The sequence below is a fragment of the Hevea brasiliensis genome, chromosome 16 (genome assembly GCF_030052815.1).
Source record: "Hevea brasiliensis isolate MT/VB/25A 57/8 chromosome 16, ASM3005281v1, whole genome shotgun sequence".
Taxonomy (NCBI): Eukaryota; Viridiplantae; Streptophyta; class Magnoliopsida; order Malpighiales; family Euphorbiaceae; genus Hevea; species Hevea brasiliensis.
This window is the reverse complement of record NC_079508.1, coordinates 50,533,648-50,556,203: the sequence shown is the minus strand read 5'-3', so window position 1 is coordinate 50,556,203 and position 22,556 is coordinate 50,533,648. Positions and strand designations below refer to the sequence as shown.

At 32.3% G+C, this 22,556-nt stretch overlaps 1 protein-coding gene and 1 long non-coding RNA gene across 4 annotated transcripts; one reads left to right on the top strand and one right to left on the bottom strand.

Moving 5' to 3' along the window:
* The first annotated feature begins 2,735 nt into the window (after positions 1-2,735).
* On the top strand, positions 2,736-15,921 carry LOC110649908 (TOM1-like protein 4). 3 transcript variants are annotated; one of them, XM_021804655.2, is made up of 10 exons: positions 2,736-2,940; positions 3,411-3,573; positions 4,639-4,717; positions 5,008-5,106; positions 5,219-5,332; positions 5,765-5,910; positions 7,372-7,453; positions 13,980-14,065; positions 14,138-14,326; positions 15,049-15,921. In XM_021804655.2, the coding sequence occupies exons 2-10, from the start codon at positions 3,464-3,466 to the stop codon at positions 15,710-15,712; spliced, it is 1,569 nt and encodes a 522-aa protein (XP_021660347.1). In that variant the 5' UTR covers positions 2,736-2,940; positions 3,411-3,463; the 3' UTR covers positions 15,713-15,921. The 3 variants fall into 3 exon arrangements, with proteins under 3 accessions (XP_021660347.1, XP_021660349.1, XP_021660348.1); XM_021804657.2 differs by having other exon boundaries at positions 2,738-2,940; positions 15,064-15,921; XM_021804656.2 differs by lacking the exon at positions 2,736-2,940 and adding an exon at positions 2,969-2,991.
* A 305-nt stretch (positions 15,922-16,226) lies between these two features.
* On the bottom strand, positions 16,227-20,160 carry LOC131174401 (uncharacterized). The gene is made up of 2 exons (XR_009144667.1): positions 19,845-20,160; positions 16,227-17,073 (listed from the first exon to the last, which is right to left on the bottom strand). It is a non-coding gene; the product is annotated as an uncharacterized LOC131174401 (long non-coding RNA).
* Between the last annotated feature and the right edge of the window lie 2,396 nt (positions 20,161-22,556).

Below are 22,556 nucleotides of genomic sequence, written 5' to 3'. Positions count from 1 at the left end.
ATATTTATGTGAGTTTTGACCTCAAAGGATCATCTAGCCTTGGTGATTAAGTTAGCCACCAACTCTTTAAAAAAGAAAAACAACACACGAAGTCTTTGGAAAGGATTGGTAGTGGAATTCCTAATTCATATTAATCAATATGTGGCAGGATAATGCTCAAAGTCAGAACTCACAGTCCTTTTCAGGGTTTTCTCTTGTCAAATCCTTCCACCTTTCCGCAATCTGTCTATTTTATCAGACGAATACTGAAGAAATTTATTTTTCATCGTGTAAAAAAAATAATTAATGAGGTTGACTAAATAAACAAATGCGTTGGTAAGCTAGGCCATAGGATGGCGAGTCTCATCCATATTCAAACTCCATCACAGTTGAGTTGACCCATTTGGCTAATCTGCCAAAGTTGGCAAGTGTACTCGACTCTTGCAAAATAGAAAATGCCGAAAACTATACTAAAGCTTCAAATGAAGACCATCTAAAATCGTAGAAATTAAATTATGTTGTAATTATTGACTAATAAAAGGTAAAAATTTTAATTCTTCTCATCATCTGTTATATATTTGTTGAAAATTCAAAAACATGTTGCTTTCCTTTAAATTTTTTTAATTCCTTCATATGTGATTCATATTTGTTATTTGAGGGAAACTTTAATTATTATATTCATAACCCTCATTTACAAATTGCTCAATTACTTGTTAAAATATAAATTGATTTATTAATGAATTTAATTTAATAATTATTTTTAAAATTATGTAAATTTGAGTTTAAATATTAATCAAAATTAATTATTAAAATTTTGTGATCCCTGTAAGTTTGAATGTACAAGATAAGAATAACGCTCTATTTGTTTCACGAAAAATGATTTATATATGAAAAATATTTTTCGTGAAAAATATTTTTTTTATTTTTCATAAAAATATTTTTCATTGTTTAGTTGTAGTGTTAAATTAATGATATTTATTTATTTCATATATGTATAAGTATATTCATATTTAATAAAATTTTTAAAATTTAAATAATAAAAATTGATTTTTTTTTTAAATCGAAGTATTTTTTCTTAAAAATGACTTAGTATTTCTTTGATCAGGAAAATATTTTCTATTGATCACTTTTTTTTATTGCTCCAAAATACCAGAAAATATGAATAATATTTTTCATAAAAATATTTTTTGTGAAACAAACGAAATCTAAATACTGATGACGTTGACATAAACAATCTCAGAAAAAATCTGAGGGGAAAAAAAAAAAATATATATATATATATATATATATGGAATGGAATAAAATGGTAGATTCATACTTGGCAATTCCTAAATATAGGCATGGATCAAACTCTCGGTAAAGATTTTATTTAAAGAGAAATATAAATGAAATAAGACTTGAGTCTTGGATAAGATGGGACTTATCCATATTGGAATAGGATTATCTTTCTGTTGGCAAGTACTGCAAATATCTGAGCCCTGAAGCGTGAGCATTGATGGCTGAGTGTCGCCTTATGTATATGCAGTCCAAACCATAAGATGGTTGGGGTCAATCATTCGTAGTCCGAGTAACTGTACCACTACATTAAGGTATTTTAGGAGTATAATATATTAATTATATAAAAAATAAAATACAAAAATTCATTTACTATTACTTAACATTCTCTTGATTTTAGAAGTATGCACGTATTTATTTAAAATGAAAGGAATTATTAAAATTTTAATATCTTATATTGTAAGATGATCATGTCATAAATATCTTTTTTTAATTTACAGTTAGACTAATATTATTAATTTTTATACATTAAAATTAAATTCTTTCTCAAAGTGATCTTAAAAATGCACTCTTCTGTATCATTGGATATATTCAAAATAAATAATTCTAAAGTGCTCTCCAGCAGAGTCGATTAATAAGGAAGGTAACCTCTAATAATTTTTTTTAATATTAATGACTATTTATATTTGTGTATATTTATTTAAAAATAGACATTAGAATTTTATTAATTATTTTCAAATATTAAAAATTAGATATGTATTACACAAACTTTAATTAATTTGTATAAATTTTAATATAAATATTTAATAAAATAATTATTAAATTCAATCTTAAAGGAAATCAAACAGTTGTTTAGCTATAGAAAATAAAAAAGAAAAAGAAAAAAAAAGGCAAAAGGTTTAATTTTACCCCAATATTTAGACTTGGTTCTTAATTGGAACTGATCAAATTTATTTTTGATTTGAATTGGAATTTAAATGAATGATTTTAGATCGGATTACCTTTTTCTCATTTAAAAAAATTATAAAATTTGGGTTGCTAAATTTGAATTAGATAGAATCAAAATTAGGATTAGAACTTAAATCGGACCAAAATCTTTAGGTTCATGATTTTGAGTTGGTTTGAATTAGAATAAGACCAATGACCGAGTCTATCAGCATAAATTAGAAAAGTTTAATTCAGTAAATTTATTTTTTTTTAAATTAATATAAAAATTTCAATTTAAACTAATTTAGTCCAAAAAATCAATTTCTTAATTTAAGTTAAAAATTTAAAAAGTTTGATTTTTTTTTAATTAAATTGAGAATAAATTAAAATATTTAGATTAATTTAGAAAAAATTGAAAATGAGGAGGGTGAAATTGAAATTCAAGGAAAAAAAAAAAAAGGAAAAAGAGGAACGTAATTAGACTCTTAAGAAAGAGTTAATTAAGGTATTGAATTTTCAATGTATTTTAGTTTAGTCGTAGAAAGGAAAACAGGAAAGCCAAGACCAAGTCGATTCCAAAGGCTGACGCCAAGAAAAATACACCCAACAACCCAACAAATGACAAAAGCTTAACAAATACAAAATCAACCCCTTTCCATTCCTTCCACCCTCTACTCTCTTCTCACGCATACACATTAACAATACTTTCCACTTCAATTCTAAGTCTCTTTTTGATTCCCATTCCCTCTCGAGACATAGGTAAGCATTCTATTCAGATCCTTTGCCCTATCTGTTGTCTCTCTTTGCCAAGTGGGTTTTGCAGTTTTGTTTTTTTTTTTTTTGATAAATTGTCTTAAATTTGGGTAATAGGCTCTTGTTTTGATTGTTCTTTGTGCTTAACTTTCACGGGGGCGATTTGTTTTGTTGGGGTATAATTCAATTGGTTTTGATTATTTTTGGTCAAATTGGGTTCAATTCTCGGGTTTTGCTTTCTGATTTCATATTTTTGTATTACTTTGAAATTGGGGTGAGATTGTTGTATTCATTTTAATTTTTTCTTGGGTTTGTGAAGAATTGAGCTTTGTTCAAAATTCGGTCACAATTTGCTGTTTGATCTGCTTGATCATTATTTGTATTGGTTCAAAGTCATTTATTGATACATCTCTTGAAATATGATTTTTGAGGTTGGATTATGCAATTGCTTATCTGTTTGATTATTCTGTTTATAGGATAACAAGGGATAGCTAACTTAAAATAAGGGAGCAACGATAGGTCGATACCTATGGCAAATAATGCTGCCTCTTGCGCCGAGAGGGCTACAAGTGACATGTTGATTGCCCCAGACTGGGCCATAAACATTGAGCTTTGTGATATAATCAACATGGATCCTGGGTATGATTCTCCATCTCCTTAACTCTGTCTCCCTACTCTTATGCTTTCTTAGGATTTTTTTTTTACAGAATATTTATTTTTATTTTTTTAGGATTTTTTTTGACAGAATATTTATTTTATTTTTTTTACTTTTAATGTTTGTTTGAGCTAGTGAGCTTTCATTACGCAATATGTCATATGTGGTATGATGGTGTTGTTAGGTTGGGCTTGTTAATGATATTCAACTAGAAGCTTGGTTGATACTTAGTGTTTGAAACATCGAAGTTTGTGCAATTAGAACTTGGCTTAGGTGCTTTTGCTTTGTTACATGCTTCAGAGCTTAATGAAAGCTCTTGTGCGATGTGGAGAATGAATTTGGATGGGCTCTAGATGGACCTGGTTTAGAATAATGTCATCATAACCTGGAAATCAGTTTATTCACTTGTTTGGCTAATTTAATCTCTTTAGCAAAGCTACTAATACAACATAGTTTGGCAGGCAGCTTTAAAATTAGCAATTTATGCCCTTATGCTTATATTCCATTCTTTGAGGACTGGACTTACAATTTATTATTATTAGTATTTGTGATCTTTTATTTCTTACTGTATAGTAGTGCAGTAAAAGCTATGGTATGATGTTTTATTTAGTTTTCATTCCTTTTAATTGTTTAAGAATATTATTTTTCATTCCAAATTCCCAATTCAAGACTTTGGATGCAACCTGTGACTTCCTTTGAAGTTTTAATTGCATGGTTAAGGGGAATCAACTATGTAATGAATTTTCTTTAATAGTTGTTTCCTAACTTGCACAACGCAATAATCCAAGGGTAGATTGAAACTTCATGAAAGATAGTTGAATGCATTTTACCTGAGTTTATTGGAACTTTAAGATGTGTTCATGTACTTTAAGCATCCTTTAACTTTTAATTTGTGATTACAGCTTATGTCTTTTGGTGTTCATTACTGGATATCTAAAGTTATCTTTGCAATTCTATTTGCCTTTTGTCCTTGCCCATATGTGATGGTAAAATATTTAGTTATGTACTGATTTTTTTGATTATTCCTTTGAATTGGATTGGTGTTGCAGGCAAGCAAAGGATGCCTTAAAAGTACTCAAGAAGCGACTAGGAAGCAAAAATCCTAAGATACAACTTCTAGCTCTTTTTGTCAGTATTATTTGCTTTTCAAACTTTGTCAACTTATTTTTCTTAATTTAACTTAATGAGCTGTGTAAGATAACATACCACTGGACAATTTTTTTTTGGAATTCTGTAAATTATTTGGTCTAAGTTAAATTAGCAACAGTGCTAAGATTATGGCCATCAAGATTTAGAACATATGAATAAATATGCATTACATACTTCTTGTGGGGCGCCTTTTTGTCTTGCTTTTTAACATCATTACATTGAATTGTTTGTCTCATTATCATGGTTTTTGTGGGAATATTTTGATTTAGGCATTGGAGACTATCAGCAAAAATTGTGGTGAGAATGTATTTCAGCAGATCATTGAGCGTGACATCCTACATGAAATGGTTAAAATAGTGAAGAAGAAGGTCCCAGTTTTCTCCCCTTAAATGCACAATGAGTCTTGCCTCTTCTGCTCCTGTAATCCTATCTGAATCCCTTTCATTTTGTAATATATGTTATTTGGATATAATTGTGCAGCCAGATTTGAATGTTAGAGAAAAGATACTTATCTTGATAGACACGTGGCAAGAAGCTTTTGGAGGACCAAGGGGAAGGTATCCCCAATACTATGCTGCATACAATGAACTAAGGGTAATTGTTTTCTTGTACTTCCATTAGCTCTATTTAACGTCTATTGTTCAAAAGGTTAGAAGTTTAAAAAAGCTATTTTGAAGCAGTAGTTCTATTAATAATTTATTTATATTATTTTTCATAGAATTGGGGTTCTGTATACCTCATTTGTTTTGAAATTGACTGTTCTAATAGTTAGGAAGTTAAAACAGCTACTATTTTGTTATAGTTTGTCATTTGTTGTTATATGTAAATGCTTTATGATTTAAATCAGTGTTACTTATGTTTCCATAATTGAGAGAATATGCGTTTAGCTATTGATTTTAAACTATAATTCGTATCAAAATTCAAAACCTGATTGAATTATGTTTAGTATAAAATTTCTTCTTTAATTTTCTCCTCACATTTGTGAAACTCTATTTTGTTATAGAACTTTTGTTTTATAATTGACAGGCTGCTGGAGTTGAGTTTCCACCCCGAGCAGAGAACAGTGTACCGCTCTTTACTCCTCCCCAAACACAGCCAATAGTTGATGCACCTTCAGCATATGAAGATGTTGCTATTCAAGCCTCTCTGCAATCTGATGCTTCAGGTCTCAGGTACTGTGTGAATTGTATGACTTTCATTTCTTTAGTTTATATTTGGGCTTAAGTGTAGACAGTTTTATTAGAGCTTGTTTGGTTTCCCAATTTGTTTCTTGTATAGATAGGTGAACGAAGACAGAATACATACATTGCAAGTTCAGTAAAGGCCGAACTGGTGATATGGAAGGAGTTAGTTTGGATGGAATGGTATTGCCTTAAAGTAATCATTCTAAATATCTTGGCTCAATCCTTCAAGTAGATGGGGGATGTGAGGAGAATGTTAGTCATAGGATTAAAGCCGGATGGTTGAAGTGGAGATGTGCCACGGGAGTTTTATGTGATTGCAAGATTCCCAATAAATTGAAAGGAAAATTTGACTGCACAGACATACGACCGGTCATGTTATATGGTAGTGAGTGTTGGGCAATAAAGGAGCCGTATGTGTCTAAGATGAGAGTTGCGGAGATGAGAATTTTAAGGTGGATGAATGACCATACTATACTAGATAAAGTCCGTGACAAGAGTATTAGAGAAAAATGTAGGAGTGGTGCCAATTGAGGATAAGTTAAGAGAAGGGTGATTGAGGTGGTTTATTCATATGAAGCGTAGACATGCGGAGGCTCCAGTTAGACAAGTAGAGCACATTGAGTTAGAGGATAGAAAGAAAAGAAGGAGTAGACATAAACTGACTTGGAAGAGAGTAATACAACATGATCTAGAAGTATTACACATTTTCGAGAATTTAACCAAAAATCATTTAGAGTAGAGAAAGAGAATCCATATAGCCGACCCTAATAAATTTATGAGATAAAGGCCTAGTTGAGTTGGGTTGAGTATAGATAGGTGTTGGATTCACTACCAATTAATGAAAAATGGAAACTGATTCCTTTTGACAATAATTACAGCAGGATATTTTTCTTAACTGATAATTTCTTCAAAATGAGAGAGTTTTTCATGTGTGACACCTCCTCCCCATCCTTTTCAAAAAGAAACCAAAATAATAATAAATGCATAGAGGCGCATTTGAATGCTCAAAAAAAAAAAAATCACATTCACATTTTTCATCATTATGAATGTAATATTGGATCACTAGGCTTCTTGTACATTGTTGATAACTATTACTGTCGTTGGTGTTGCAGTCCCAGCCTATCTGTCAACTTTCTAATTCTAGTGTTAGATGAGAATGAGCTCAAGCAGGAACATGTTTCTTATTTTTTTGCCCTATATGTAGGTGGCTAGATCATAACTCATAAGTGGACTTGCATTATTGAAGCATATGTGTGTGTTTGTGTGAAATCTAAGTTCAAACTGCTTGCTTGAAATTTCATTTTTCCCGACATAAATGTGATTATGAAATTCAATTCTACACAATGAGAAAGTTTCACTTCTCATTATTGTTTTAGTAGTTGCATTCTGGTACTGTTGATTAATAGTTGGTTTGTGGTAGATCTTCATAAAAATATTGTTTATTTTCAGCTTACCAGAGATTCAAAATGCTAGGGGACTAGCAGATGTGTTAATGGAAATGCTTAGTGCCTTGGATCCTAAGAACCCTGAGGTAAAATCTTTTTATGCTTTTCTGAAGCATTGTAACTTGTTTTGAGGCCTTTATGTTCCTTGAAGGCCGCATCCTTGTGCCTTTCATTTCAAAGGGCAGATCATTTCTTTTCATATTTGTATTTACTATTTTAAGTTTTCTCAAACCTTTTAAGTAAAGCAACTGAGTAATGACTATTACTTTATTTCAGTGGAAAAATATAGCTTCTAAATTATTAATTAGACAATTTGATTTTTGTGGCCTTTTTCTTGGCATCATATAATTCTTAGTTGATTCTGTTTGTTAAATCTGACGTGTTCCTAAAAGTCTGACATCTCCAAATTTTATTTAGTTTATGTGTGGTAGATATTGAATGCTGAAATTTTAAGAGCTTAATAATTTTTGTGTTGAAATTTAACTGAACTAGTAAATCCTGATTTTTTTTTTTAAATTGTAAACTTAATATTATCATTTAGAAAATAGTATAATTTAATTTGGGAAATAATTAAGAATCGGTTGGGATAAAAGAGTTTATGATGATGGTTGTATCAGTAGTATGATGGTGATAATGATGGTCATGGGAGCACTTTTAATGGTGGAGTCGTCTGTGGGGGGATTACCGTACTACAATGGTTGGGATGCTGGTAATCACAGTGATTGTGGTTGCAGTAATGCACCAATGACGAAATGGTGGTGGAAATGAAGTGATAGCAGCGATGTTGGTTGTAGTGATGATGATATTGGTAGATGGTAAATGGTACTCGTTGATGATTGAAGAAAATTATTAGAAGAAAACATTACATAGATTATTTTTATTTCTAGGTCCTTTTGGATAAATGAGATTTTGAAATGAAAGGCCATTTGAATTTGAGACTAGTTGATATTTTGTAATTTTTCACATGAAACACAAATAAGAATTCTCTTTCATCCCAAATGAATATCTATCCAAATGGAACCTTATGTCATTTCTTTCTATAAGCACTGAAAACTAAAAACGTTATCGATGCTCACTTAAAACATCAAAATTAAAAAATAAGTGTTAGCATACGTACTTAAAAATTAAGTGCTGAAAATTTTAGTGTATGTGCTTAATTCAAGTCATCAAAGAGCTCGAGTTTTTAATGGCTTGAACTATGGTCTTGGTTTCCTTAACAAACTGTTTGAAGCAGAGGTATTTGTGAAGTCAATTTGCTTAGATAAAAACTGGAGTTTAATTTATTAAAGAGCAGAACTGGGTGAATTAGTTACTGGTCTGCTGTTAAGGTTATCAATTTGTTGCACTTGGAAATTTCCTTACTTGAAAGGGGATAAGAAGTTAAGGAGGAGCTCTATGCTATGTCTGCTTTCCGTGATGAAAAATATCTTTGATTCATAGGTAACAGATCTCATTAGACTTAACATATGTAGTTCCTAGTTGATGCAGAATTTTCACATATTCAGACTTCTTATCAATCATTGTCTAAGAAATGTTATTTTATGGAATTATCAATTGTCTCTCTCTGAGTTCTATTGAAATCAGAGAAAATTAAGTATTTCTATTTGTATTTCATTGTACAAATTGATTTATAATTATTCTAATTTATACACAAAGACTAAAATCTAAATAGGGAAAAATAAAGGCTAATAAATATAAATTTTCCTAATTTACAGCTAATGCACTAATTAAGAGATTCTAACACTCCCCTCAAGTTGGTTCATGGATATTGCACATGCCTAACTTGCAAACTAGGGTATGAAACACCTTACAACTTAATCTCTTCGTAAACACATCAACTAACTAATCCTTCGAACCTACGTAAGAGACACTTAACCAGCCATTCACAATTTTTTCTTTTATGAAGTGTCTGTCAATCTCTATATGCTTGGTCCGATCATGCTGAACTGGATTGTGAACTATACTGATGGCAGCTTTGTTATCATGAAACAAAGGCAAACCACTAGCTTCTAGCAGTTTTAATTCCTCCATCAACTTCTGCAACCACAGTAACTCACAGATACCTTGAGCCATTGCTCTGAATTCAGCCTCTGCACTGGATCTAGCTATAATATTCTACTTCTTACTTCTCCAGGTAACTAGATTACCACCAACAAAAGTGCAGTATCTTGATGTTGATCTTCTATTATCAAGAGATTCAGCCCAATCTGCATCTATAAAGGCCTTAATTTGAAGGTGGCTATGCTTTGAGAACAGAAGTCCTTTCCTAGGTGCAGATTTTAAGTATTGTAAGATGCAGAAAACAGCCTCCAAATGAGATTCGCGAGGATCATGTATATACTGACTCACTAAACCCACTGCATATGTTATGTCTAGTCTAATGTGCGAAAGATAAATCAGTCTGCCAATCAACATTTGATATCTCCCTATATCTATTGATTTCCCCCTATATCTATTGATTTCCCAACTCTAGCTTGCAATTTATGATTTGCTTAATGGGAGACTCTACTGGTTTACAGCCCACATTCTTGTTTCTTTCAACAGATCCATAATATACTTACTTTGAGAAATAAAGATTCCTTTATCTGATCTGGCAACCTTTATTCCAAGAAAGTACTTTAGCTTTCCCAAATCTTTGATTTCAAACTCCTGTGCTAGCAGCTCGTTTAGATGAGCTATTTCTTCCATATTATCACCAGTTACTATAATATTATCCACATAGACAATAAGTAATGTGATTTTGCCTTTACAGTGTTTTATAAATAAGGTGTGATAAGCATTACTTTGACAGTATCCAAAGGAAGTTCTTACTTTACTGAACCTGTTAAACCATGCTTTAGGTGACTATTTTAAACCATACAAAGCCTTCTTCAATCTGCAAATTTTCCCTTTGGTTTTTTCATCCTCAAACCCTGGAGGAATTTCCATATACGCTTCTTCTTCTAAGTCACCATGCAGAAAGACATTTTTTACATCAAACTATTGTAAGTCCCACTCAAGATTTACTGCACATGATAGGAAAATTTTGATGGTGTTCATTTAAGCAACAGGAGCAAAGGTTTCTTGGTAATCTACCCCATATGTCTGTGTGAAGCGTTTTGCTACCAGCCTGGCCTTATACCTCTCAATTGAACCATCTGCTCTATGCTTCACAGTGAATACCCATTTGCGTTCAACCGACTTCTTTTTCAGTGGGAGAATAATAAGTTTCCATGTCTTATTCTTTGCCAAAGCTTTCATCTCCTCCACTATGGCTGCCTTCCATTTTAGATCAAGACATGCTTTCTTCCAATCCTGTGAGATAGAAATAGAGGAAACAGACAATAGAAAGGCTCTATAAGATGGACACAAAGAATCATAGGAAATGAAGTTAGAGATAGGATGTTTAATACAGGTTCTAACACCTTTTCTGAGAGCAATAGGAATATCAAGATCATTATCAGAAGAGGGAAGAACAGACTGAGAATCAAAATTAGACTCGTCAGGAACCAAAGGAGATTCATCACATACCTCAGGATGTCTAGGAATTGAATCCAGAGTTTCCAATTGATCAGCAATCTCCTGCTCGATAGCTATATCTATCTTGTTACGCCGAGTATATTTTCTCAAATCTGGCCTATTCAATCTCTTGAGATTTATGTGACTCTCCCTGAGTATCATTGTTGGATCTAGGCTCAAACTTAAGATTCTGAAGATGAAGATCAGGAGAGGACAAAGATGAAGGGAAAGACACCTCTTCCTTTCTATACTCCCTCTGAAGAGGTGGATGAAAATTAGATTCAGATTACCTGAAGGTAACATCCATACTCACAAAATATTTCCGTGTAGGTGGGTGATAACACCTATACCCCTTTTAAGTACTGGAATAACAAAAAAAGACACATTTGAGGGCCCGAGGTTCTAACTTCCCACTATTAAATTTATGAACAAAGCAAACACACCCAAAGACTTTTGGAGGGATAGTATATGAATTTTTACAATGCAAAACCTCTAAAGGGCTCTTAAACTTCAATGTCTGAAGTGGCATCCTATTAATAAGATAGGCAGCAGAAAGAATAGCATCCCCCAAGTAAGGTTTAGGAATATTCATGGTAAACATAAGAGACCTAGCAACCTTAAGTAAGTGTCTATTTTTCCTCTTAGATACCCCATTTTGTGGACTAGTGTTAACACAACTAGTCTGATGTAAAATCCCATGAGACTTCAAATACTCTTGAAAGACTCCATTCACATATTCTGTAATCAGTTCTCAGTATTTTAACATGAGCATCAAACTGTGTTCTAATCATTTTGTGGAATTGCTGAAAATAAGAAAAAACTTCATTTTTTCCTTTCATTAAATATACCCAAGTTAACCTACTGCAACAATCAATAAAGGTCATAAATCATCTATAATCCGATAAAGATATAGTTTGAGTTGGCCCCCCATACATCATAATGGATAATCATAAAAGGAATTGAAGCCTTATTATTTATTGCAGGATAAGAATGTCTAGTATATTTATCAAACTCACAAGCATCGCATACTAACAATCTAGTTTTGCATTGCTTAAATAAAAAAGGATAAAGTTTCTTTAATACACCTAGTCTCCTATGCCACTGAATAATTTCTTCCTCAGCACCCTTAGACTGCCCCAATATAGCCTGGCCAACATAGTCATTTAGTAGATATAGCCCATCTTGCAGTCTACCACTGTCAATCGTTCTCCCTGTTATCAATTCCTGAAAAACGCAGTCAGTGGGAAAAAATTCAATTTTGTAGTTAAGAACTTTTATGATAGAACTAACAGACAGAAGGTTAATAGGAAAGCTAAGCACATGTAAAACAGAACTGAGATTTATAGTAGGAGTGCATTTAACAAAACCTTTCAGAAATATTAGATAAAGATCTATCTGCAGTGCGGATTTTTTCTTTGCCTGAATATGGAGAATAGGATATGAATTTATTTGAAGAGCCTATCATATGCCTGGTTGCTCCAAAATCTATAAACAGAAAAGAATTATTAAGATTGACAAGAAGCATTACCTGAGTTGACAAAGTTGGAAGAGGGCAACTATAGTGTATTGCGATTCAAGTTGTGATAGTAACCGCCTTAAAGTCTGTACCTCTTCAGTGGAAAACATTTCAGTAGTAGCAGTATCTTCAGAGGGATCTAAAGCCTCAGATACATTAGCTTGTGATCTAGCAGAGCCCATCCTTTTTCCTTCACGCCCTTTGGTTGGGCGACCATGTAGTTTCCAACAGTATTCCTTAGTATGCCGGGTTTTTCCACAATAGTCGCAATGGAGCTAATCCTTATTTGATGGACATTGTGACTGTTCTCGTGAAGAATTAGCAATTAGCCTTGCCTTATCAACAGACACAGAATGAACCATGACACTCCTTCTACTCTCCTCCTGCTGAACATAAGAGTATGTCTGTCTCAAGGTAGGTAAAGGATCCTTCCCAAATACTTGGACTCGAATATGATATTCCCTATTTAACCCAACAAGAAAATCATAGATCCGCTCTTTCTCGATCAGTTTTTGAAACTTAACTGCATCATCTGGACAGGATGCCTGAAAGTCCTGGTAGAAATCTAGTTCTTGCCATAGACCACTCAATTTTGCATAATACTGAGCAACAGTTAGCTTACCCTGTTTCAAATCACGAACCTTGTTTCTAAGCTTATACACTTGTGCATCGTTTCTAACTTGAGAATAGGTCTGAGAGACTGTACTCCAAATGGTAGCTGCACTATCCAGCAGCAAATACCCACGAGCTATATGAGGTTGCATGGAATTGATGAGTCATAACATAACAAGAAAGTTTTCTGACTCCCACTGACTGTAGATAGAACTTGCAGTTTTCGGCTTTTTCTTACTTCCAGTAATATGCCCCTGCAGTCCTCTAGCTTGAATAAACAACAGACATGATCTAGATAATGCCAAAAAATTAGTTCCATTCAATTTTACGGGATTAATCTGTAAAGAGGGGTTATCATTGATAAAAGTCGCCTTTGTTTCTGAGATTTTCTGTTTTCCATCAACCATTTAAATAAAAATAAAGACAGATACTGTGTTTGAAGAGAAACCCAAAAAATAAAAGTGCAAACCAGTTGAGGGAAACAGGCGGATCAGTGGCGCAAAAAGCAAGGAAGACGGCGGCAAGGAGAAACGGCTGGAAAATCTGGCAGGAAATGGCTTCACGTGCCGGTGGGTGTGATTGGGGCGCACCCTTCTGACGGCGCGTGAGGCCACACGCTTTACCGGATGACGGTGATACTTAGGGCGAACGCCGGTGACCTAGGGTCCTTCCTCCTTGGGTGGGCGGTGACACTCACCTCCGACTTGTTTTTAAGTTTACCCACACAAGCCTTAACTTTTCTGGTACTGTTCATGCCAAGAAAAGTTGGCATAGCTCTGATACCATGTTGAAATCAGAGAAAATTAAGTATTTCTATTTCTATTTCATTGTACAAATTGATTTACAATTATTCTAATTTATACATAAAGAATAAAATCTAAATAGGGAAAAAAGAAAGGTTAATAAATACAAATATTCCTAATTTACAGCTAATGCACTAATTGATGGATTCTAACAAATTCTTATGTTTATGTATATGATGGCAGGGGTTGAAAGAAGAGGTGATTGTTGACCTTGTTGACCAGTGCCGATCTTACCAAAAGCGTGTCATGCTTCTTGTGAATAGTACATCGTAAGAATTTGATAGATAGTTCTTTTTTTTGAAACTGTTGATGATACTGACAAAGGCAGTCTTTTCTTTCAGAGATGAGGAGCTTCTACTTCAGGGATTGGCATTGAATGATAACTTACAGCGAGTACTTCGTCGGCATGATGATATTGCGAAAGGTACCTATCCTGCAGCAGAAACGGAAGCTGACACACCAGTTGTGCCACTTATTATTAACCATGATGAAGATGAGACAGAAGATGATTTTGCCCAGCTGGCTCACAGGTGACTTTGCTCGGTTTCTCTGTCCGTCCCCCCTTCTGTTAGCTTCTCAGTTATCTCACATTGCATGGATTTATTTTTGCTTTCCTTTTTATTATTTAAAATTTCTATTATTTACCGGAATACTTTTTTATCTTTTAATTTATTTTTATGTGAAATGATTCGTACACATAATTAATATTTATATAGATATTTTTAAAAAAAATTCATTGTCAAAATAAATTAATAGATTTTTTAATAATAAATCATCCTAAATAATCAAATTAAATTATTATTTTTATATTAGATCATTTACTAAAAGAATTATTGTGCGAATCTAATTAAACTTCTTATTAATTAAATAATAAAAAATTGACATTCAATTGATTTCAAATCAATTTAATTAAAATTTTTTATTGATGTTGTGGCAAAAATCTATGAATTCATTGTTGTAGCTTCAAGATTATATATATATAAATGCTTGGAATGATTGTACTATTCTTATTATCTGCTACTGCCAGCTTTACTCTGCAATTGAAGATACATTAGGTGGCAGGGCACACAGTAAAATATCTATGAGAGGGCTAATCGTGCATCTCATCATGTATTTGCCACCTTCATTTGGGTAGTGTATTGGGAGGTTATCAGCATGAATCATGTTATTGAATTATGGAACTTTTGGTCTTTTAACCGCTATTTTCAATTTTCAAAGAAAAAAGATTGCTCATCCTAACAAGTTGGTTTAGTAATATCCACTGTAGGTCATCAAGAGAAAATTCACAAGGACGTGCCGAGAAACCAGTCAGTGTGAGGACTGAACCAACGAGACTCAGCCCTCTGCTTCCTCCTCCTCCTGCATCAAAGAAGCCAGTCAATGTGGACTCTGGCACATTTGATTATCTCAGTGGTGATGTCTACAAGTCACAAGGTTCTCCTCAGAATTCAGAGCCCACATCCAATACTGTTCCATTTCATTTCAACACAAACCTCTCACCTCCACATTCCCCAACTTTGTCTGCTTCATCTCCACAGTCCCATGCTGTAAATTCATCGCCTTTGTACCCTGGGCGGCCTTTATATGATGAACCAGCTCCTTTAAGCAAATCTGCTGATCAGCTACCTCCAGCTCCTTGGGATACACCTTCTCGTGGATCTCTTCCACCCCCTCCTTCCAGGTATAATCAGAGACAGCAATTCTTTGAGCAACATGGATCTATTGGCAGTTCTACTAATCCAAGTAGTGGCTCTGGTTCCTCTTATGATAGCTTAGTTGGACAAACCCAAAATCTCTCGCTTAATCCATCTACTCCCAGCAAAGAAGCAAAACCGGAAGATGCTCTCTTCAAAGATCTGGTTGATTTTGCAAAAGCCAAGTCATCTTCATCGTCCAAACCCAATAGATCATTTTAGTCAGCATAGTTCATCTGGGTTGGTACAGCATTTGGATACTCGTAGGTCAAAGGTTTTCCATGAGACTATTAGATTGATTACCAGTTAATAAATGTCAGTTTTAAACTTTTGAGTTATGGCTTGTCTATGTTGTGTGGCAGAATTTTATGTTGAGATGAACTGCTTATTGAATTTATTCTAGTACATATATTTAGAATGTGATTGTGCCATTTGCTGTGCTAGAATGAACTCCCATTCTTCATTTTGTTTTATTCTACGCCTTCGTTTTTTCGGCAGGGGGGTAAAAAGGTTGCCATCAATTTCCTTCCCCTCTGGGTTGGCAATATCTTCTGATTATTTCAATATTACCATTTAAGAAAGCAGTTTTAACATCCATTTAATGCATATTATAGACGGATGCTAATGTAATAAGCGTGCAAATTGAAGGTTTCAAAAATATTGTTATTCTCAAAACTCTTCAAAAGAAGAAAGTAAACCAAGCTCATTCATCTAGGGAAAACTCAAGTGCCAACCATGCCAAACTTTAACAAAATCAATAATATAAATAGAAAAGATAGATGCATTTTCACTAACAAAGACAGATAACAATGGCCCTCGCCAATATATATATTGTTCTTTGTTATTACAATCTTGTGAGATTCGAATGACAACTTAACCCCCCTTTCCCCAACAACATAACAGAAATCACGCTTTCTAGCTCTTGATGTTTGGAGCTTGTTCTTTTCATCAAGGGTATGCTGCATATGGACCTCATTAAGTGCTAAAGTTTTGCTAGAAGCGAGTCTGAGAATACGTTTTCCTTTTCCAAGAATAGGTACAGTTCTAGTATCACTCACATACATGTTTTTTTTCCTTCTCCAATAGGAGCATAGGAGATAAAAGCATATGATATGCCTAGCAAACCCAGAGTCGACTACCCAATAATGGCAATCATGTTCGCTTGAGAGATGACAGCAACAAATATATCATATGCTTTCAATTAAATTTGCTTTCATATGAATCGATTTAGCATGATCATTATTTTTAACTTAATTTGTTTGCATTTTGGCACATAATATTTGGATTTTTCACTTATAAGTAAAGACCTTTCTTTTTGAAAGAGGGGTTATTAGCTTTAGACTTGTAATTGAATTTATTTTACTTATTAACATATACCTTTTTTTCTATTGTGATGACATGTCCAAGACTAGCTTCACTTTTGCAGCATGCTTCTTTGCCAGAACAATAGTCGTTCACCTCCACCTTGTTGACATGTATATTGTATCGTAAAGGTCATAATTGTTTTTCTGCCAGCACTTGAAATAAGAACTACTGAAAGGTTTTGTTATTGACAAATCTAGAAAGACTTTAGAGAGTATAATCTGCATGGAAAATGCAAAGGTTGAGTGGACAATAACACTAGAGATGTTGGCAGCTTCAGTATAAGGAATGGAATTGTTAACAATCAAAGAGAAAGAACATTTGAAACTTCCATGAGATATAGAGATACTCTTTAGATTAACGGAAAAAATGAAGATGCAGCAAATAAATTCACAGAGCTTGAGGCATGTATCCTAAAAATTATTTACGCCTTTCAGTGAAAATTAGATAGTACTCCCTAGGATAAGCTCTTCTGTTTTCAAGAAAATGGGAGCAGGAATCAATAGTATTTCATACGCTCGAAATGAGAGAAGAGAAGAAGAGGAAGCATGCATGTTTGTGCTTCAATATGAATCTGAATATATCAAAGGTTGTCTGTCAAAGCAATCTGAGCCTCTCCATATAAAGGCTCTTTGCAACAATAAAAGGGTCAATTATGAAGGACACACTTAATACTAAACTGACAATAGAAGGCTGTAACTCATGGCTATTAACAAAATTAAAATAAAGAGAACATGAAGGCTTTTACTTAAGTGATTAAACAGGCATTATCAAGCTCTTATCGTGTTGTTATAGGGGTAAAGCTGGGCTATTAATACTGGAAAAACAAGTTAATGCGCTAGCAAAAGGTAAGCCAAATTGAGCTCCAAGTGGATTGCCATCCATACGAAAGATTACGTAAGGAGCACCCGATCAAATATTTTTGCGAATTGGCTTGCTTGATTGCTGTGGACCTTGGCCCATCTTATGCACACTTGTCAAGGCCTAGGTTTGCTCTTCACTTAAGCCCATATTGGGTGTTGAGTTATAAAGCTCAGTAACTTCTCCTCTAAACAATCTCTGTATTTACAACACCTTCATCTCCATAGATCCTAGGCCTCCTAATCCTAGCTACATGATTCTTGGTCTGGTATATAGTATATCAAAAAATCAATGCTACAAATCTTCCCTTTGACTATGCTTTAATAGAATTTAAAATTTTTAACCATCCTACATTGGACACAACTCCTTTAGTCATACGATTTCAATTTTCACCAAGGTAATCTCATCATGTGCAATCTGGACTCCACAATAAGCACTGCCACTTGTAAGTTAGCTCTAACACTTTCCCCATTTGGAAACTACTAGGATGAAGTGATAATTGTTAAAGTTATATAATTATTCTTGATATATTTATTTGCAAGTGTGATTTTTACTTACACTCAATTATATACACTTATCTAATTAAGAATTAATACATTACTAAAAATATAATGAGTCCATCAATAAAACATGATTATCTAATTTTAACTTTAATTAAGTGTATAAAGTAATTTATATACCCTGATGTATTGTATATATCCTGATGTATCTAAGAATTTCCTAATATTAGATCTTTTTAAACTAAAAAAAGTCTAAAGTTCTAATCCTGATCCCACCGTTTATTTGTTAAATATTTCAAAACAAGGTAAGATGAGGCCTCATTGACACTTCAAGTTTACCATGCTAGAGATATAAGACTACTCTTTAGGTTCTCACCTACAAGCTTGAGCTTGTAGGTGTGTCTTCAAAATTAGTTTTATATATCTTCAACAATAATGATAAGTATCAATTGCCAAATTTGGTTTAACGCGGCCTGAGTCTCACCCACCAAACACCGACTCTATTCCAAGACTTCCATGGATGAGAGAAACATATTCCACTTTTGGCATTGCCATTTTGACCTATCAAATCCCTTTTATCACGAATAATCCTAAATTCCAATACAATGTTTGTCAACAATTCATAGATATTCTAAAAAATTAAAATTTGTAGCTTGAGACTGACGATAAATTTACATTTTGTAGTCTTACAATTGAGCTTTAGCTTCATCTATATATATGTATGCGTGCAATGAGATTTCTCTAAATATTTGTGGGTGAGATAAACATACATAATTAATTACTACTTCTAATGAAAGTATGAGATTGTCTATCACGCATCTTGTCCTTTTTCCTTTTACCCTTCTCTTGAAGTACTCTCTCTTCTATGATTACTGGTGATATCGCTAATTGTTATAATTATTTGATTCTACGTTGCAACAACCATAATTATTTAACCATCCTCTCACTTCCAATTCCATTACATCCAATGGTCTTCTTATCATATAGCTACCTCTATAACCTGTGCCTAGAGATTTTCCAAATTCTGCTATTTACGACTTGCCTCATCGTAGGATCAACCGCCATTTCAGCATTTTTCCTTGCTAATAAGCTTTGCTTTCTTCCGCAAGATAACTAATAAGTTCCTGTATATTGCCACTTGAAATAATGAAGATATATACTTGTTATTCAATTCCCTTCATTCGTAGCTATGTCCTGAACTCAGCATTTGCGCAAATACGTACTAAGGAAAATATCATTTTGAGATAAACCAACGTGAAAGAGCAGAATCGAAGTTGCTGTGAATACTAGGGTTATTGGTCAGCAAGGTAATATAAACATCATCCACTTTAAGCTTGAATTAGAGATAAATCTCTCTTGAGATTTCCACAATAATCCAGACAACTCTCCTTGTATTGTAGCAAATGAAAGTAAAACTAGCGAAAGAAAAGAGGTCTACAGTATAATCCAATATTTAATTAGAAAATAAATTAAAAAAAAAAAAAAAGAATTGACGCCTTCCCCATAATCATCTACTAATCATAAATTGCATAGAAGAAGACATAGATGGAGAATTGGAGATTTAAAATTAAAGTGCAAATAGATAAAGGGGCAGCTGCAAGATAAAAAAAAAAAAAAACCAAGAATTTTACCATAATAGAATTAATGTCCTTGTAGTGGAAAAGGAATGGGTAACTAACTGTGGCTGCTGTGGCTAAGAAGGTAATGAAAGCCACGTTGGGTTTGACGCTTGGAAATTTTGTAAAGAAGGGCAAAAATCTTGCGTTTGATGCTTCCTCTGGCAGGTGGTAAATGACAATTCTTTGCGCTCTTACTTGGTGGTACTCGTCGGGACTCAGAATCCGACCCACCAACCCGAATTTTCATCTTGTCCATTTCTCTTTAGGAGAGAGAGAGAGACAGAGCGAGGAGAAAAGAGAGAGAATTGCATGGGAGAGTAGAGATAAATAATGGTTTCAAGGCCTTAAAATCGTGCCAATTGCTGAACCTTCATAACTCCTTCATTTACTATATGAATAGGTCACATATATCGACAAATTAAAAGACCATTTTGCTGTCCAAGATGGCAATGATTTGGTACGGATTTTCGTGAGTCATTTTAATATATTATCTTAAGGTGTTGCTTCTCTGCCACAAGTATCACAACTACTTCAATATTCAACTATAATCTCTACGCAATAATTTCATGAAATTCCATGGCAGACTAACACAAGATATTAGATTACACATTGTCAACTCACAAATTATTCCATACTTATGGATTATATATTTCTGTTCACATATTCATATGGGATCATACTTCATATTTTAAGAAATAATTGAAAATTTAAGAGTGTAAAATAATTATTTTTAACACGTCTGAAATTTTATCATTAACCTTATCAAAAATTTATTATAAAATATATTTCAATTAAATATAAAGATTAATATAAATTTGTGCATTGTATAGGCAAAATGATTAATCAAAGATTAATATGTGATGTCATATAAATATTTTTTTATTTAAAGAATAAAAATTGTGATGGAAGATATAATATAAGTTATTCTTTAATTTTTTTTTCACTTCATGGTTTATTAAAATCATAAAATTTTTTTAAAGAATTTGAAATTAACAAATTAATAACAATTATTTTTTAAAAAAAAAACATCTTCTTTCAATAAAAAATATGAAATTAAATAAGATTATGTCATTATCTTTTTAAAAAATATCGATTAATATGCCATTATCTTTTAAAATTTTAATAATTATAAAATTTATCGCAAATTATATTTTAGATTTCGTCAAATATGTTTCAATTATTGCTTGTTGGCAAAATAATTAATTAAAAATGAATTATGGTATCATCTATAAATAATATTTTTTTTTTAAAGAATTACAAATTAAAGATTGAACAGAAGCATAATCATTATTTGTGACCAACTTATCGGAGTCTCAAGTATCTCCTTGATACTTTTGCTTGGCCTATAGACAATAGATGCTCAACCCATCAACACCCTTCAACTAAGGGTGAGCATTCGGTTCAAGTCAAATTAAATCGAATTAAATTGAATCAAATTATAAAACCAAATTACATATTTTAGAAGTTGAACAGAACTGAAATGGATGAAAAATTGAATCGAACTGAATCGCTCTATTTTGATTCGATTCTATTCAAACCTATCGATATTGATTTTTAATTATTTTTTAATTTAAACTTAATTTTTAAGTTATTTAGTCTGATTTTAATCTTGATTTGAATCTAATAACCATTGATCAATGAAATTAAACAATATATATATATATATATATAATTACATATAATTCATAAATTCCTTATAAAAATAAATTAATTCAAAAATCAATAAAATTATTCAGTTCATTCAGTGCAATCGATTTTTTTTTCTTCAAAACTGAACTGAACAAAAATAATCAAAATTTTTATAATATAAAATCGAACCGAATTGAATTATCTTAAAAACTGAATCGAATTACTGAATTAATGCGGTTCGATTCGATTTATTCGATTTGAACTGAATAATGCTCACTCCTACCTTCAACACTCACGAGAGGTTGTATCATGAGTGGTGGTTCAGCCTCATCTGAAGATCGTTGATGTCGTTGGATACAAGTGGCACTTATCCAAGAGTCACTAGACAAAATATATAATAGAAATTAAAATTCTTCTTATTTAAATTAGAATATCATATAAATATATAGATCTCATATATTTATATTTTAAATTAATGTTAAATGTAAAAATTTCTCTATAAATTATTCTTTAAATTTTTTAACTTGATATATAATTAAAATTATATAAATTTATATAATAAATTTTAATTTAGTGACATTAATTCATCTTAATTTAGTTTAATTTTAGTAAATTATATAAAAAAAATTATATTAATATATTAAACTTTTTTTAAGAAATTTTTCTTCAAATAAAAATAAAAATATTTAACCACTCGTACGGCAAAGATTTGAGATATATTTGAATCCTTAATTATTTGAAAGCAAAGTTCTCATGAAGGCGTATGAAAGCCCAAGTTCTATGGTGTTTCGATCTTAATTTATCTTATTCTATTTGATTTCTTTTGAGTGTCTATTTACCTCTTTCATATTTTAATTACTTCTTGTACATTTCCCATGTTTGCTTATGAGTATTGTAATATAAAAAAAAGTACATCCAAATTATCTTAATTAAAATAATAATTAGCCAGACCAGTCCATAGATATGCCACAGAGACATGGAATAATAAACTATTATATTTTTAAATTTTTACCTAAACAAAATACGAAACTATTTTTAAAATTAAAGTTTACAATTCTAATATTCTCTTTCATGTAAACCCCAACAGAAATTAAA

Excerpts from the sequence above, each read along its gene's own strand:
- LOC110649908 (XM_021804655.2), top strand. The coding sequence starts at position 3,464 with ATGGCAAATAATGCTGCCTCTTGCGCCGAGAGGGCTACAAGTGACATG. Across the intron at positions 14,066-14,137 it reads CTTCTTGTGAATAGTACATC|AGATGAGGAGCTTCTACTTC; the intron begins GTAAGAATTTGA and ends CTTTTCTTTCAG. Across the intron at positions 14,327-15,048 it reads TTTGCCCAGCTGGCTCACAG|TAATATCCACTGTAGGTCAT; the intron begins GTGACTTTGCTC and ends AAGTTGGTTTAG.